Source organism: Mastigoproctus giganteus, chromosome 7 (assembly GCF_048544385.1).
Source record: "Mastigoproctus giganteus isolate SK-2022 chromosome 7, ASM4854438v1, whole genome shotgun sequence".
Classification (NCBI taxonomy): domain Eukaryota; kingdom Metazoa; phylum Arthropoda; class Arachnida; order Uropygi; family Thelyphonidae; genus Mastigoproctus; species Mastigoproctus giganteus.
In genome coordinates this window covers 218,295,148-218,312,995 of record NC_143581.1, presented here as the reverse complement: position 1 = coordinate 218,312,995, position 17,848 = coordinate 218,295,148, and the positions used below count along the sequence as shown (strand labels likewise).

General features: G+C 35.7%; 1 protein-coding gene across 2 annotated transcripts in view; it reads right to left on the bottom strand.

The window, feature by feature from the left end:
* Positions 1-17,848, bottom strand: part of LOC150083689 (PAX3- and PAX7-binding protein 1) — a 188,769-nt gene that overhangs the window by 88,936 nt on the left and 81,985 nt on the right. For both annotated transcript variants that reach the window (XM_090378126.1, XM_090378125.1), the window contains exon 12: positions 9,113-9,312. In XM_090378126.1, coding sequence (XP_090234252.1) covers positions 9,113-9,312 — 200 coding nt within the window. The remainder of the gene's footprint in view (positions 1-9,112; positions 9,313-17,848) is intronic.

Sequence of the window (17,848 nt, the reverse complement as noted above, 5' to 3'; positions counted from 1 at the left end):
CATAGAAAACTCAAATTCTTTTCAGGAAAGAAGCAGAATTCAAGATATAGTCCCTATGAGATCAGAAGGGTCAAGTAAGATGAGATGTCTGTGTTAGTGACTGAACTTGGGTGTTCAGTCACTGAACTGGGCTGGGCAATCTGAATGAACTCTGTGGCTTTCAGTTAAATTCAGTTTGAGTTAACTAGCAAGTGAAATTGCTTAGATCAAAAACCTGTGTTGATGAAAATCTTGAAAACTGCTAGCAAAAGTTTACCAGAATTTTTGGTGTCTTTAAATGTCACAGCGTTCTGCAGCAGAAAATAATGAAAATAATTAAATAATGAAAATAAGGAATTAATAAAAATCCAATCCCATTTCTACTTTTTATTTTTTGTAAAGATAATAATGACTGACAAATGCAAAAATTGGCAACAAAAATGTAACGAATTCCCAAATTAAATTAAAGAAGTTTCTTCTTTACTTTAGAATCTTTTTTTTTTTTTTTAGGCTTACGTTTCTTGGGCACTGCATCAGTGTTCTGAAACATTTTCCATGAAGAATTAGCAGTTATCTATTTAAATTACTTTGTTTTGTACAGAAAGGTTTTGTACAGAAAGTGAATGAACAAAATAAAGGTTGACCTTTAGAATATTGTCCCAACTGGAATGTAATTGGTAGTTTAACATTAAAATGCAAGGGAAGAACATCTACTATTACATATTTTTTCTCGCACATTCTGAATAAAGACACTTTATATATCCCAAAAGTATGGATTCTCGACCTGTAGTACATCTATTTGTGCCAGATGGTACACGAACCCATAAGAATAAAACCGAAATCAAAAATCAATGGCTGTTTCGATAAAAAAAAATAATAAATAAATAAAATTGAATATCTGTCAATACAGGCTTTGAAATATTCGATGAATTTATAATTAATAATGAAATTAACTGGCAAAACTGTGTTGGAGTGTGTTCCAATGGTGCTCAGGCTATGACTGGAAGCTGTGGTTGAGCTGTAACTAAAATTCAGAAAAGTTGCTCCTAAGGCTAAGTTCACATATTGAAGTTTACATCATAAAGCTTTGACTGCAAAAACAATGTCCCCACAACTAAAAACTGTATTAGAACAAGCAGTAAAAGTCATAAAACCTTTGCACCAAATTCATGCATGTTTACTATCTTATGTAATGAAATGGGAAGTGAAGCTGACTTGTTTCTCGTATGAGCCACATTCAGAAGTGCATTTATTTCTCCTAGACACAAATTCCAATCTTTAGCATTAGCATAGGCATTTGATGCAAGAAAGCAAGCTTATGCAGCATCAGCCAAAAAAAAAAAAAAAAAAACCCACTTCCACTTCACCCCTCTGTTCGTTCAAAATACCTGTCCAGCTGAGCCTTAAACTTATTTAGGCTATCAACCTCCACCACAAGAGATGGCAGTCTGTTCCACCAACCAACCACCCGCTGGCTAAAGGCAAATTTCCGCACGTCTATCCTACATCTGTCTTTCCTCAATTTGAATTTATGCCCTCTCAGGTGATTTTTCTGAGCTAGAGGAAGAATCCCATCAGCATTGAGCATGCTTAAACCATTCAAGGCTTTATACACCTCTATCAGATCACCTCGCTGGTGCCTAGTCTCCAGACACTGTAATTTGCAAAACTTAAGCCTTTCTTCGTAAGAGCACCCCTTTGTTCCATTCACTAATCTTGTTGCCCTTCTCTGTACTCGTTCCAGCAGCTCTACATCCTTCTTGAAATGAGGCCTCCAGACCTGTATACAGTACTCTAGGTGTGGCCTGACCATTGCCTTGTAAATGGAATAATCACCTCCTTATCCCTGCTGGAAAAATTCCTGTATATCATTGACAATACTCCATGAGCTACTCTTGCAACTAATCTTCCCAACTGTTTCCTTGATAAACTATGGTTGACAAGATTGGCTTACTTCGCTGATATATTTACACAGCTTAACAAACTACATTTAAGTAAATGCAGTTGTGTGAACCCTTGTAAAGGAACTCGAATTTATAATTAAAATTTGGGGGAAAAAATAATAAGACTGAAGATTTCCCAATACTACATAGCATTTAAACTGAAACTGAAGAAAGAGGTAAAAACAGATATCAAACAAAACTATTAAGAACTGATCAATAACTTTTAAAGCATGGCTGAAACACAAGATAACAAAAGTCAGATAAGATATTTTCAGATATGAAAAGATCCCCTGATAATTTTTCAGTTCAAGAGGATTCACCACCACAAGAACTTTTTGTATGATTTTTGGTTAAAAGAGAAAAGCTGAATACAAACTTTTCAGACTGGGCTTTAAAATTTTTGTTACCACATTCACATAAATACATTATATTTATGTGAATGTGGGATTCTCAGAAATTAGCATTAGTAGAGGCATATGATGCAAGAAAGCAAGCTTATGCAACTTCAGCATAAAAAAAAAAAAAAAAAACACGCTCCCATTTCACCCCTCCGTTCGTTCCAAGTACCTGTCCAGCTCAGCCTTAAATTTATTAAGGCTATCAACTTCCACAACAAAGGATGGAAGTCTGTTCCACCAACCAACCACCCGCTGGCTAAAGGCAAACTTCTGCACATCTATACTACATCTGTCTTTTCTCAATTTGAATTTATGCCCTCTCAAATGATTATTCTGAGCAAGAGGAAGAATTCATTCAGCATTGAGCATGCTCAAACCATTCAAGGCTTTATACACCTCAATCAGATCACCTCACAGGTGCCTAGTCTACAGACACTGTAATTTTCAAAGTTTAAGCCTTTCTTCATAAGAGCAACCCTTGGTTCCATTCACTAATCTTGTTGCCCTTCTCTGTACTCGTTCCAACAGTTCTACATCCTTCTTAAAATTAGGCCTCCAGACCTATATATACAGTACTTAAGGTGTGGCCTCATTGCCTTATATAAGGGGATAATCATCTCCTTATCCCTGCTAGAAAAATTCCTGTATATCATTGCAAGACACTATGAGCTACTCTTGCAGACCGTCTGCACTGCTCAGAAAACTTCATATCTGCCTGTACAATTACCCCCAGGTCCTTTTCGTTCTCTACCAATGTCAGTGTAGTACCACAGAGTTGATACATCACTCTGGGGTTGCTGCTTCCCATATGTAGTACTTCACATTTGTCAATGTTAAACTTCATTTGCCACCTCTCAGCCCATTTGCTCAACTTTTTCTACATCCTGTTGCAGCAGCGTACTGTCATTAGTGTCCTTAACAACCCTGCCAACCTTCGTATCGTCTGCAAACTTGGACATTAAGCTTGATATACCATCATCAATATCATTTATAAATACAGAAAACAATAATGGACCCAATACTGAACCCTGAGGGACTCCACTAATAACATTAGTCCATGATGAGCAGTGTCCATTGATTACCACTCTCTGTCTTCTCCCTCTCAACCACCCCTTTATCCATAGCAGCAATTTGCCTCCAATGCCACACTGCTCCAATTTGTGCAGCAGTCTTCCATGTGCAACAGTATCAAAAGCCTTTCTAAGATCCAAGTATATAATATCAAAGTTATTCCCTGCATCCAGTTCTTTTGTGACTGCATCCTAGTATCCAATCAAATTGGTCAGGCAAGACTTCCCCTTAACAAAACCATGCTGTGTCTCAGCTATAACTGAAGTCTTGTCTAGATGATCCTGCAGTGCTTCTTTAAGCAGTGCCTCCATTAATTTTCCTGGAACAGAAGTTAAACTAACAGGTCTATAATTACTTGTGTCGCCCTTTGATCCTCCTTTGTGAATTGGGGTCACATTTGCCCATCTCCAGTCCACGAGTACCTCCCCTAAGTCCAAAGAAGCTGTCATAATTATGGCTAAGGGCTGGCTTACTTCCTTTGCTGCCTCCTTTAATATAACTGGATAGATCCCGTCCACCCCGGGTGCCTTTTTTATGTTTATCTTCAACAATTTCTCCTCCACTTTCCTCTCAGTTATTACAAAATCATCCAGCTCACTGCCAGAGTTTACTTCACCTCTGGCATTCCCCTCCCTGAATAACTTGCTATTATGCTTACTATTAAAAATAAATACCAAAATAAACTGAACATTAAGCCTAGCTTGCATTTAAAATTAACAAAAATTGCTCCTGATATAGCAAATTTGTGTTCAGTGCAGCAAGCTCAGCCCTTTTATTTAATTAATTATTAATTTTATTGACAGCTTGTCCATCAATGATCAATATGAAACACTGCATCCAAGCCTGTTCCTGTATAAGGCATTTTAAATAATAAAAATTAGATACCAGATATCTATGCCTTCAATTGATAATTAATGAAGACTAAATGAAATAAGTCAGTAATTCTGTATATCTAAGATGAAAGATTACATTAAAGAAGTGCAGTGGGTCAGTTAAATAAATCCACTTGAGGTGAAAGGTCAAAACATAAAATTACCTGTTTATAACACAGTTTTTAAGTCTATTTAAATATATGGAAATAAAAGCGGCAAAAAACAATCAATCAAAAATCAGAATCTTCAGAAATGAGAGTTTAAAAAATAATAAATAAATGCAATTAATAGAAAAAATAATTTTTTTTTTATATGAAAACCCCAAACACAAGAGGTATAAGAACCTATAGTACTTAGTAGTACCTTGCTTGGGTTGGAGGTTGAGAAGGCGAGAGAAGATATTTGTTGACATTAGACTGGAACTTCTGTAGACCATAATTTTCAGGAAATACATATGAAGGAAGGTTGTTCCAAAAAATGGCAGTTGAATGAATAAACGAGGAAGATGAAAACTTGGTGCTGCAAGTTTGAAGTTGGACAGTAAACAGATGATGGTGGCATGTGTTCGGACTGTTTTGAAAGAGAGAGCAGGAATTATAGAAGCCAATTCAGAACAACAGTGCCCATGTTCAGTAGAAAAGGTATGCAGTACCCATGTTCAGTAGAAAGGTAGAAAAGAAGTATCAGTAGAAAAGGTATGCAGCAGAAACAGTATGTCTCTCAGACAGCGAGTGGAGAGACTCAGTTAGAGATGAGTCATTAATTAACCTAATTGTCCTCTTCTGAATGGAATCTAGAAGTCTGAGAGAGGTTTTGGAGGCACCGCCCCAGATGTGGGAACAATATTCCATGGTAGGGCAGATTTGCGAACAGCTGTTTGGAAGAAAAGTAATGCCGAGAGCGAAAGGGATAACCAAGTTTTTTAGATGCAGAGGAAGCAATATTTGTAATGTGCTTGTGCCAAGAGAAATTAGAAGTCGGGGTAATCCTCAAAAGAGATATATCGACTTGTCTAGAAATTAGAGTGTCACCAAAGATAAGCATAGGAGCAGAAGAATCCTTTTTGCGAGATATAAGACAAGACTGAGTTTCAGAAGGATTGAAATCAACTAAGTTGTCTTTGCCCCACTGGAGAATTACCTGGAGATTGGCATTTCAGGAATTGGAAGCGGATATTTGAGGTTGAAGCTGATTGAGCAGGGCAAGGTTTCTCAAAATGGAAAGTGGAATGCAATATGCTATCATCGACAAAACTATGAATAGGATTTCTAGTCAATGGAAGAAGGTCATTAATATACAAGAGGAAAAGAGTGGGGGAAAGAACTGAACCTTGGGGGCACCAGCATTAGTGAAGAAGTTAGAAGACAGAGAGCCATCTACCATCACCCTCAGTGAGCAATCAGACAGAAAACTGGATAACCAATTACAAAAAACAGTTGGCAAACCATAAGATGGAAGCTTGTTTAGAAGACCTTTAAGCCAAACACGATCGAAAGCCTTTGAGATGTCAAGAGCAACTGCTCGTGTTTCACCAAACTTTTCCATTGAATTAGTCCATAAATGGGTAACATAAGCCAGAATATCGCAAGTGGATCGACACTGACGGGATCCACACTGGCAGTCATTGATCAGATGGAAGGTTTCTAGGTAGTTTTAAGAGTTGGTAGTTAATTGATTTCTCCATTACTTTAGAAAGATTAGAAGTAATTGCAATGGAATGATAATTGGATGGGAGGGATTTGTCACCCTCATTTGTGATGTGGTCTTTCCACATCACAAATGAGGAAATATAAGAAAAAATCTTGGTAACAAACATTCAATGGAGTCAATTTAAGAGAGTATAAGAATCTAGAGGTAATGAAGTCAATTTAAGATAGTATAAGAATATCTAGAAAGGATGGGAGAAGGGAGATTTGCTAAACAGATATTTGAAGCAAAAATTAATGTCAATTGGCAGAGAGACCATGAGGAAGACAAGTTGATGTTGTCAAGCAGGCATTAGAGGAAAGAGTAAATTCTAAGAAAAAGAATTATGTTAGATCTCTCACTCAAGATAGAGATCTAGAGAAATAAGACTGCATGGAGGAATATACTGAACAGACTGCTGATAGTTCAGGACTGATTTGTAACTAATATAGTGATTTGTACACCCAATATGTATAACAGATTTGGGGTGGGGGGATAGATAGTGAGGCTTTCACACTGAGATGAAACACAGAAACCATGGGGCATAAATTCAAAATATTTGTGAATATTAAAACACTGGGTCTCAGGATATTTACATTTGTTCAGCACGTTGTTGACAACTAGAATAAACAGCCTCTTAGGTGGTAAAAGTTGACATTCTAGTGAAATAAAATTTAAGGACCTGGAATGGTACCTTCTGATGGTGAAAGCATATTATTAATATTATTAGTGGTGGTTGTTGTAGCAGCAGTATTGTGGTATTTTCCTGGTGCAAGAGCTACTTAGGCCATACAGCAGTACTGGCAAATGATGCAAGGAAGCAAGCTTATACACTATCAGCAAAAAAAAACAAAAAAACAATACCATCTCAGCTACCCATCCCTTCTAATAATAATATAACTAATTCTTGACTAACAATATGACTAATTATATTATTAATATTATTAGTGGTGGTTGTTAAATTTATTCAAGCTACCCACTATCACAAAACCAGATGGTAGTTTATACCAACAATCAATTACTCTCTGGCTGAAAGCAAATTTTCCCACATTTATCCAGCAGCCATCCTTTTTTCAATTTATGTCCCTTTGTGCCCATTATCTGAAAAAGAGCTAGAATACCATAATCATTAAGTTTACTAAATCCATTTAAAGGTTCAAACACTTCAATTAGGCACTTGAGGAGACCTGATTGAAGTATTTAAAAGTTCAAACACTTCAATCAGGTCTCCTCACAAGTGCACTGCAATTTGGAGAACACAAAGGGTTATTTTTTTGTGGTAAGCGCAACCTTTGTGTGTTTGTGACTAATCTGGTTGCTCTTCTCTGCACCCATTCCAAGATATTTATATTTTTCTTAAAATGAGGCTTACAGGCCTTGCATGCAGTACTCAAGGTGTGGTTCACCTTGTCCCTGATGACAAAGTTCCTGTGTATCACTGATAGAACCCCCATGAGCTGTACTGGCAGCCACTTGTACTGTTCAAAGAACTTTATGTCAGACTGTACAATTACTCAAAGGTTGCTTTCATTCTCAACTAGCTTGAGTGTGGTACTATCTAATTGGTATGTTATTCTGGGTTTATAACTGCCCATGTGCAATACCTTGTATTTACCAATGTTAAACCTCAACTGCTAATTCTCAGACCATCTGCCTAATTTATCTAGTTCTTGATGCAATAGTACATCTTGATTCCTATCATTAACCATCCTGCCAACTTTTGTATCATTTGCAAATTTAGACAAAAAACTTGATAGGCCCATCAATATTGTTAATATATACTGTAAACAGCACTGAATCCCATGGGACTCCACTAACAAAGCTGTGGAACTCCACAGCTTTGTTACTGCATCATAGTAGCTAATCAGGTTGGTCAAACAGGATCTCCCCCCCCCCTCCCACCTTTAAAAAAACGTATGCTGTGATTTCTGTATAATTCCATTCTTGTTAAGAGATGATCTTGCAATGCTTCTTTAACCACCGACTCCATTATTTTCCTTTGAACAGAAATCACGCTTGCAGTCTATAATTGCTCATATTGCCCTTTTCACCCCCACTGTGAATAGGATACACACCTCCAATCTAAAGGAACCACCCACAAATTCAAAGATGCTCTCATAATTATGGCCAAGGGTTTGCTTACCTCTTATGCTGCTTCTTTTAATATAACTGAATAGATCCCAGCCCCAGGTGCCTTATTTACTTTTAGCTTCAGCGATTTCTCTTCCACTTTCTTCACAGTTATAATTTAGATGCAAAATATTTATTAGTTTGTCAATAACCTGAATGGGATCATCAATAGTTATTCCATTCGTGTCTAGTGGGCCAATGTTGTTCATCCTTTTCCTTCTACTATTAACAAAAAGCAAAGAATTCTTTGATACTTTTCTGCACTTAGCCAAGGACTTCTCATAATCTGCCCTAGCCTGCTTTACTCCCTTAGTGACCTGATTGCAGATTAGGTTGTTCTTGCTGTATGATGCAATGTCCCTTGTTAATTTATAATTATCCCACACATTTTTCTTCTTTGCCATTAGTCTCATCACAGTTTATTTGATTTAAGTCTAAACATCCATTTAGATCTAAACCTTCAACTATATCTTATATTGGTATAAAAGCTTAGATTTTAAAAACTGTAAGACCTGGTTGCCTCTATAAAAGCAAAATCCCTTCCGCCTTATCCTTGACAGTAATTATATCTTTAAGTATTTCCCATATCAACATAGTATGATTACTGCCACCTAGTGGTTCTTTTATCTGGATATTCTTAATGCACGATGAGTTATTGCTGATAATTAGGTCAAAAGTATTGTTTTTTGTTGTTGTCTCTCAAACATGATGCTGTAGAAGAGTCATCCAATAAATCCAGAAAATTTTACTACTGTGTGAATAACAACTCAAATTCTGGTCAATATCTAGGGAGCACAATAGTGTCAGTGCACTTCCTTAGATTCAATATGCTTCTTAACCAAGTGCATTATTATATTAATAAGAGTGGATACAGTTTCACGGGAAATCCAATCCCCTTACCCAAAAAGTAAAATAATCAGACAAATTCAATTAATATTTTGTTGTAACTTCATCACGCTGTAAAAAAAAAAAAAAAAAAAAAAAAATATGTGCTCCAAATAAGGGATATACGACAGTAAATTAACAAACCCACTTCTAAGGGATTCCAGTCCAATAGCTGCAAACGTATAAATGGACCAAATAATTTTGGTAAGCATAATGGCACATATGCATCTTGATAAGAATCTGACTGCTCTCTTTTCCACTGCTCAAACTGTTGCTTTGGACCTTGAATAGTACCAAACTCATCAACAACATCTTCAAATACTGTCTCAGATGCTTCTAAAATGCTATCTGTTAAAAAAAAAAAAAAAAGTTTTTTAATAAGTAATAATACAGACACATACACATCAATACAGTAAAACATTAGTAATTTAAACCAGTGGGCAGAGGAGTCCAAATTATAAAATATAATCATATGTAAATATGGTCGAAGCTCTTTATAGAAACTCCCCAGGGGAATGAGAAAAATGGTAATTATCAACAGTTCATAAAATCGGCAAAAGAATAAAGAAAATTTTGTTAAAGAAATTTAACATAATTCTATTGTATTAGTAGAATACAATAAACTATCATGTAATATACAATATACTATAATGTAATTCAGTATATATTCAGTATTAAACAAGAAAATGAAGATAATAATAAAATTCTTTAATAAATTAATTGGTATACATTTTTGATTCCCTGCACAGATAACCAGAGGAATCTTACAAAACATTCAGTATACAAGTAGCCAATCACAAAAATACAAAGTTCGGCTGCAAATTAACCATTAAAGACAAAATATCTGAACAGGGAATTAATTTTAATAAAAATAAAACTACAAATTAAACATAATATAAAATGACATAGGCATACTAGGACTGGCACTTGAAAACCTGTCCTTTACATAGAGTAAGATAGCCCAAGATGTCATCTTGATATGACTTGTCAATCAACCATAGGTCCAAGTTGATGTTGAGCGAGTTGAGTGTCCAAAGTCACATTTGGGAAGTGTCTATTGAAACCTGTAGCCTCTGGAGCCTTGAGTACAAAGAGGGGGTACTGCAAAGGTGTCTTCTTGGCAAATGCCAACCAATCGTGTTCCAGATGTTCATATGATCATGCTTAGATGAACACAGATGAAGGAAAGACTTTATTTTCCACATGTGAGCTCTGTGGACTGAGGGCGTGTATTGCAGGTTGGAGCACAGTACAGATTTGGATGTTGTGTAGATCTGGTGAGACCACCCATTGGCCCACTTCAGCACCCAGAATTCTAGACCCCCATAGTTTCTTTAAGCTGGTGGGAGGTGTGGCCAACCAAACTTCCATGGAATAGGAGATCACACTGAAGTACGTTTCCAGGTATTTCCTGATTATTTGTTTATTTTGAGTTCTGCATAAATCTAATTTCATTCCCCAGAAGGCTCGCAAGGCTTTGGAATGCTGGGCTTGGATTTGTTGTTTAAAAGTGAGATTCACAGCATTAGTCGTATGATGTAGTGCATTTAATTTGAAATTAAATTCTAATAACTCTAAATTCTAATGTTTCAATCATGCATCATCATAAAATTTCTCTTCCAGTCCAATTTCCTGTCAGACACACCTCTCTGCTTTGCCAATTTTATAGCTTGTTTTCCTGCTTCTCTGGTGTAACTATCTAACTGACTTCTATTTATACTTCATATAAATACTTTGACAAACTAATTGAATGTTTACATTCAATTTTTAGCAGTCAGTGGCTGTAGTTTTTTCTTCTTCATTTTTAATGTTCACTATGTATTTACTCTCTGCCAGAAAGTGTTTAGTCATGGCATCAACATCTCGAAAAGGCCTTTCTGATGAAGAAATTGAGAAACTGTTAGAACTTTCTGATTCAGAATTTCATTTAATTCTGTCTGATAATGAGGACGATGTTATTTTCAATCCCAATGATATATCTGGTAGCAGTGATGAAAGAAATGCTGGTGTGGCTTCATCTCATCTAAAACCTTCTTTAAAGTTTTAATTAGCAGAAGAACTACATAAAATGAATATAAACTAACAGGCACTGTTATGGAAAACAGGAAGGGGTTGCCAGTAGAGGATCATGATGACAAATAAAACTGAAAAACATAGAGTCGGTTTCTGAAAGGAGGATATAGTTCAACTGCTAGCATGGAAAGACAAAAGAACTATACTTATGCTTTCTATTTTCTATGATACCCAAACTGTGGTCACAACAGGAAAAGTAAAAGGAGTAGAAATCTTACAGATTGATAAGCCAGTTGCTATTCATGAATATATAAAAAATATGGGAGCAGTATACAGGGGTGACCATTACTGTGCAAATTACTCATTCATTTGGAAATCAATGAAATGGTGGAGAAAGTTGTTTTTCTAGCTATTAGAAGTCTCAGCTGTGAACAGCTTCATCTCGATAAAGGTGGCGGATCCATCTCAAAAAAACCTTCATCACAGTTTCGAAAGAAGTTGCTTGTTAAGCTGGTAGGAGATGCCTGGAATAACATCTTTTCTAGAAAAAGGCCATCAAGTTCAGATGCTAAAGAGAGATTGAATGACTACTCATTTTGTGATGTGGTAATTCAAGTAAGACTGTGAGGTATGAAGTAACAGAAGGTTAGCAGTGGAAGAAAAAAAACAGTTAGGTATTGCGAGACATGCTCCAGAAAAACCAGAATTGCATCCTGGTGAATGTTTCAAGAAATATCACATACTAAAATCATATAAATAACAAATATTTAAAATGTTTGAAACATTTTTTTTAAAATATTTTATCAATCAATTTTATTATAAGAACTCATGTAAACTCAACAATAAATAATATCTGAAAAGCTTATATTCAGCATTCATTTTTTTTTTTTTTTTTTTTTTTTTGTTTTTCATGTTGGACCCAAGGGTTAAAATAATCTGTCAAAATGCAAAGTATGTTTTTCAGTAGCAAAGTATGTTTTTCAAAAGAGAATTATGAAGGTACATGATAACAGTTAATTCACTTTTGCAGTTATGCTGTACTTGGAAAAAACAACGTACGAGTTCTAACCCTCAATGAGCATCCTTCAACAAAATTAACTGCTCAACCACAGTAGATTCCTTTCACCATCACTAGAAATTTTAGGTTCCAATCATGTATATCCTGAAACACCCACTCCAGCATAGTCTTAAAAACATTCTCTTTAGGTTTAAGCGATTATGCACATTCTCAAAATTTTTTTACTATTATTGGACTGTTTGTTCTTCATGATTGAGAGACAAGATGGAGAAGCTTCATTTGTTGCATTATTCAAGGCAGCAAATCCAATATATTTGAAGCAGTCAGTGTTTTCACTTTTTTGTAAATCTCATCCCATGCTGAAATGCAAAAATACATTGTTTACAGCACGTCAATTTCACATTGTTTTAGTTTTGATGCACAGCACATCGTTTAATAGCATTCCTTGAGTTTTTCTTTAAAAGCACTGATGAACTAATTGAATGTTTACATTCAATTGTTAACAGCTGGTGGCTGTAGTTTTTCTTTGTTGTTAGTGTACATTGCGTATTTACCTGTGCCAGAAACAGTGTTAGTCATGGCATCAACATCTTGAAAAGGCCTTTTTGATGAAGAAATTGAGAAATTGTTAGAACTTTCCAATTCAGAATTTTATTTTTGTTCAATGTTATTTTTGAATTATGAAGGTGCATGACTGGATTATGCCCTGATCAAGTAGCTAATGAACTGATGTCATATTATGTGGCAGGTGTTCAGTGCTTGCACATAGCCCATTAATCTGGCAATGAGGGGTGCATTTATGTACAGCAAAATTTTTCTATTCTCCTCGCTCATCATGCGATCTAAGTTTTTGATCCATTCTTTGTACATTTCCTATGACATTCAAGAGCATTTTGGTTTGTTTGATATCTAATTGGCAACTTCTTCAAACCTTTAAAGTATTGGGGTTTCTGGGATTTCCTAATGATTACAGAGGGAGCTCCTCTGTACCAAACATGTTTACCACTAGGAGAATGATAATTCTTTTTTTCTTTTTAGTCACTACCTTTAAGTATTTTATCCAGTAACAACTTATGAAATGTATTTCTAGTTGATAATACTATAAAAACTGAGACAGTAGCAAAAATTTTTGGACCATTACAATGATGTAAAAATAGCATTAGGTTAATGGAAAATCAGCCAGGACCTACCTATATGGGCTGTTATAACATGCTGGGATGTTAAAAAAGAGGTCACTATAAAGGGCATTGACTGTATTTTCAAGTTGTGGTAAAAAAGTGATTTTTTTCCATAATCCAGCAACAACAGACTATAGTTATTAACACTGTTACTGTTAAGACTGTTTTTACAGGGATGGGATGCACTTATATAGAAAGGGTGAGAATATTTGCTAATGCTATTGCGGTAATGTTAGGAAGGTTCGAAAACTGATAGTTTGGATGGTTAACACAGACTAATAGTTTAACAGGAGCTGTAACTTGTGCTGCTTATATTGGGACATGCAGAAGACTGGAAAGCAAGAATAAATGTCCTGCTTGGTGGGAGGGGGGAAATCTTTATGGGATATGCAAAAAAAGTAAACTCCGGCACTATACAATTCAGAATTCTTTAAAACCTAGCACTTTACAAAAAAAAAAAAAAAAAAAAAAAAAGTGACATTTCTTTCTTTTTTTTTATAAGATGCTTGCAAGACCATCTTGTCCTTAGTCAAATGCTATTATCCACAGCTCAGTCTAAACTGCCAACATCTTTTAAAATTGCGTAGCATCAACCAATTGGTGAATATTTAAAAAAGAGACTCTGCCAGGTCATCTGTTTTTGAATATTATCGGTTTCTCATCAGCTAGTGGGTGGGCTCTTTATTGGCAAACGCATGCTGAACAAGTGAAAAATTGTACTTAATCAAAGTGAACAAGCCAAGCAGTTTCTGGAAGAAAAACTTCCATTCCAACACATAACTATTATTGTGTTCATTCCTCCAATAATTGGGTTGTGTCAATCCTATGCAATATTATTATATACTAGAAAATGAGGTGAATATTTTGTCAAAATTGTTTCAGAGAAGTAAAGATTAATATCAACATAATTACAAAATCATTTTCCTCTGCTCCCTTCACTGCTAGCTAAGGTGTCAGTGGAACGGATTCAGTTTATTCATTCAACTGCCGTTTTCTGAAACAACCTTCCTTCGTACTTATTTCCTGAAAATTACAGTCTACAGAAGTTCAAGTAAACAAATATCTTCTTTCATCTTCTCAACCTCCAACCCAAGCACGGTACCAAGTACTATAGGTTCTAATGCCTCTAACGTTTAGGATTTTCATAAAAAAAAACAAAAAAAAACTCTGATTTTAAAAGAGGGCCATTGGTCACTCATTGAACCAGGCACAACCAGACACCCAAAATCTGTCTGAGGATCCCTCAATTGAGAGCATACATCAAGGCAGCCCTCACCACCACCAAATCTGCAGGAAGTTTTCCCAAGAGGACACTTTAAAACTTCCTGAGAGGATGCCTAGTGATGCTTAGAAGAGCAAAAACCTTGGGCAGGTTTCCCTAATGCTTGTCACGATTGGGGAAAAGATGTTATCATAGTTCTAATACCTCTCGTGTTTGGGGTTTCATAAAAAAAAAAAAAAAAAAAAAATCAATTCTCATGGTTTGAAAATCAGTCAGAAAATTTTTTTTTAATTTTTTTTCTCTCTGTCAAAATATTATGTAGATAGGATTGTGAGGGATAAATACATAAATGATTTATCTATTGAACCATGGATAATGGATATTTGTCTAAGGTGAACATAAGACCAAGCTTAATTGCTCTTTGGTGGGAATTGCAGTTACTGCATAGTTTGAAATTTCCATGTCTAGCCATTTAAAAAGATAATGGCAACTTAGACTGAACCGTGGATAATGTTATTTGTTTAAGGTGGATATAAGGCCAAGCTTAACAGATCTTTAGGGGGAACAGAACATTCCCTGTAATCAGGCTAATGCAGAAATGCACTTAATCTTAATTACCGATGATCCTGTTTTGGTAGCTGACAAAAATGAATAAATACTTTGCATCTACATTCATGCATGAGTTAATTTACAAGGATGGGAACACCAGAGTATATCACATTACAACTTTGAACTAAATTATTTTGTGATAGCGGAGAGGAAATTTCTGACGCTAAAAGTAAACATGGTACCTGGGGCCGAGGAATCCATCCAATTTTACTAAAAGCAGCAGCAAAAGAGATAAGGAATCATTTAGCTATAATTATAAGAACATCCTTAGATTCAGGGTGGTTCCTGCAGATTGGAGATGTGAAAATGTCTACATCAGTGACTCCCAAAGTGGGTGCTACCACTCCCTTGGGGGTGCTAGAAAACTCAAAGCGGTGCTGGAAGGCAAGGGGCAGTAGGGGGGGCATTGGAAGGCAAGGGGATGCAAGGTTGCTCAAAAGGGGCAAAGAATACAAATCGATACCTCCTACACATAAAGTTATATGTCTGAAAAGCTGATTTTACAGTAGAGCTGTTTGAAGTTCAAATATTTTCCATATTTCTGATTTAAAGAATTCTATTAACTTATTTAACTAATTTAATCACAACTAAATCAACATAAATTTACTTGAAACAAAAAGCTTACCGCTAAACTTCAAACAGCTCTACTGTAAAATCAGCTTTTCAGGCATACGACTTTATGTGTAGGAGGTATCGAAATAGCGCTTCTCGCATTCGATGTAACGTGGCGAGAAAACATGCAAGTCGCAACCATATGAATCGAGCGGACTAAACACGCGCAAGTGGCGAGCGCTCGCACAGGTTCTGTCGAATCCAGTGTTTCGTTCTTTAGGATGATTAAACAGGGCTAAATGCGCGTGTGCGACGAGCAATTGTGCACGTTCTGTCAAGTCCAGTGCAGAATACTATAAATATAATCTTTCCTGAGTCTAGCCTTCAATCAATTGGTGTGTGTCCGCTGGTTCTGTATGTGCAGACCTTGTGCTCTTTGATACTGTGCGTGTGCTATTGCTATTACTACTACACCCTTTTGCAGCATTCTCCACATGGCAGTAGCAGCAATACATGGTGTGCTACACATTGTTATTCGTTATTGGTATTATTACTCTACCCAGATCCAGACATTTTGTAAGTACATTTTTTAATTTTTCTTTGTAGAATTTTGGCATTAACTACTGGAGAGACTGATCAGTTCAATATTAAATTATTATTATAATAATACGTAGATATATGTATTATTATAATTAGATAGTATGAATCAGAGCTGAAATACTCAATATGTTCTACGTTGATAATAATATTAGTAAATTAATAAGAGGAGTTTACCTCAATATAGTACGTGGAACACTTCCGTATAATTCCCTCCAGAAATTAAAACGGAAAAAACGAAAAAATCGACAACTTACCGGTACATTAAAGTAAAATATAAATAATTAAAGTAAAATATAAATAATTAAATAATCAATTTAACACAATTCAAAATCAATTCAAAACAATTAAAATTCAAATTAACGCAATTAAAAGAATCTAACGAAAATATTCAAAACGATTTTCCTTCCTGAAGCTGACAATGCTTTTCGACCGACTGTCGTGATCACAGGAATGAAAATTACCGAATCCGGCTAAACCTGCAACTTAAATAGTGATTATGTGTCTTCGCGCATGCGCGTAAAGGTCCACGCATCGGAGATCAAATATGGCCGCCGAACATTAACAGAATTCTCGTGTAATTTAATTTCAACGGTTTCTGCAATTAATAGTCGCGTATAATTACGTTGAACGTTAAGTATTTTGGCCTCGTTAAATAAAAAAGTATGTTTTTCGTTAATGGCATGAAAGGCTAATTCTGACGCTGCTGAACGAGAAGCACGAACTGAGGCTTCGTGTTGATTTACACGGATATTAAGAGAAAACCACGTCGAACCCTGATAAGACGAGTCGCAATCACCGCAAGAAATGTTGTATACTAGATCATTAATTTGTGTTGCGAACGCCGAAAGAACCGAGCGATTGTTCAGTATAGTGTGTAACTTCCGTATAGGCCTAGCTATAATTTTAAATTCGGTATCTTTAAAGAATCTGTTAAGCTGTTTGTGCCACTGTTCAACATATGGGACAGAAATAAAGTATTTTTTGATATTACTATTGTTGATTGGTGCAGTATTTTGTATCTTATCCTTAGCTTGTACCCTAATTCGATTTATTGTGTTAATGGGATAACCCCTGTTCAAGAATCTGCTAGTTAATATTTGTATTTCTGAGTCTAAAGCAGAATCCGTCGTTGAATATTTATAGGCATTTAGAAATTGATTAAAGATAATCGATCTTTTGTAAGTGAACGGGTGGTAGCTATTATAATGTAGAAGCATACCGGTGTTTGTGGGTTTTCGATAGATGCTAAATTGTATTTTGTTCGAGTCCCGGGTAAGCTTGAAATTTAGAAAGCTTAATGACTTAGTATCCGTATCTTCCCTTTCCAATGTAAATTTGAGTCTAGAATGAATATTATTGAACGAATGTAAAATGTCTTGGATAGTACTACTATCGGTAATAACTAGAACATCGTCTAAATACCTCCCATAGTATGTGATACGGGGACGAAAAGGTGTCAAATGTATCTGCTCAATCGTTGAGAGATAGATCTCTGACATTAAGCCACTCAGGCTCAAACCCATGGGTAATCCAAAAATTTGTTTGTACACCTTGTCTCGAAAGGTGATGTAGTTAGCCTCGACTAATAGTTTAATTAAGTGAAAAATCTCTTTTATAGGCAGCTTCGTATAATTAATCGGTGTCGAGTTTTTATTTAATATATCCCAAATAATATCTAATGTGTATTCAACG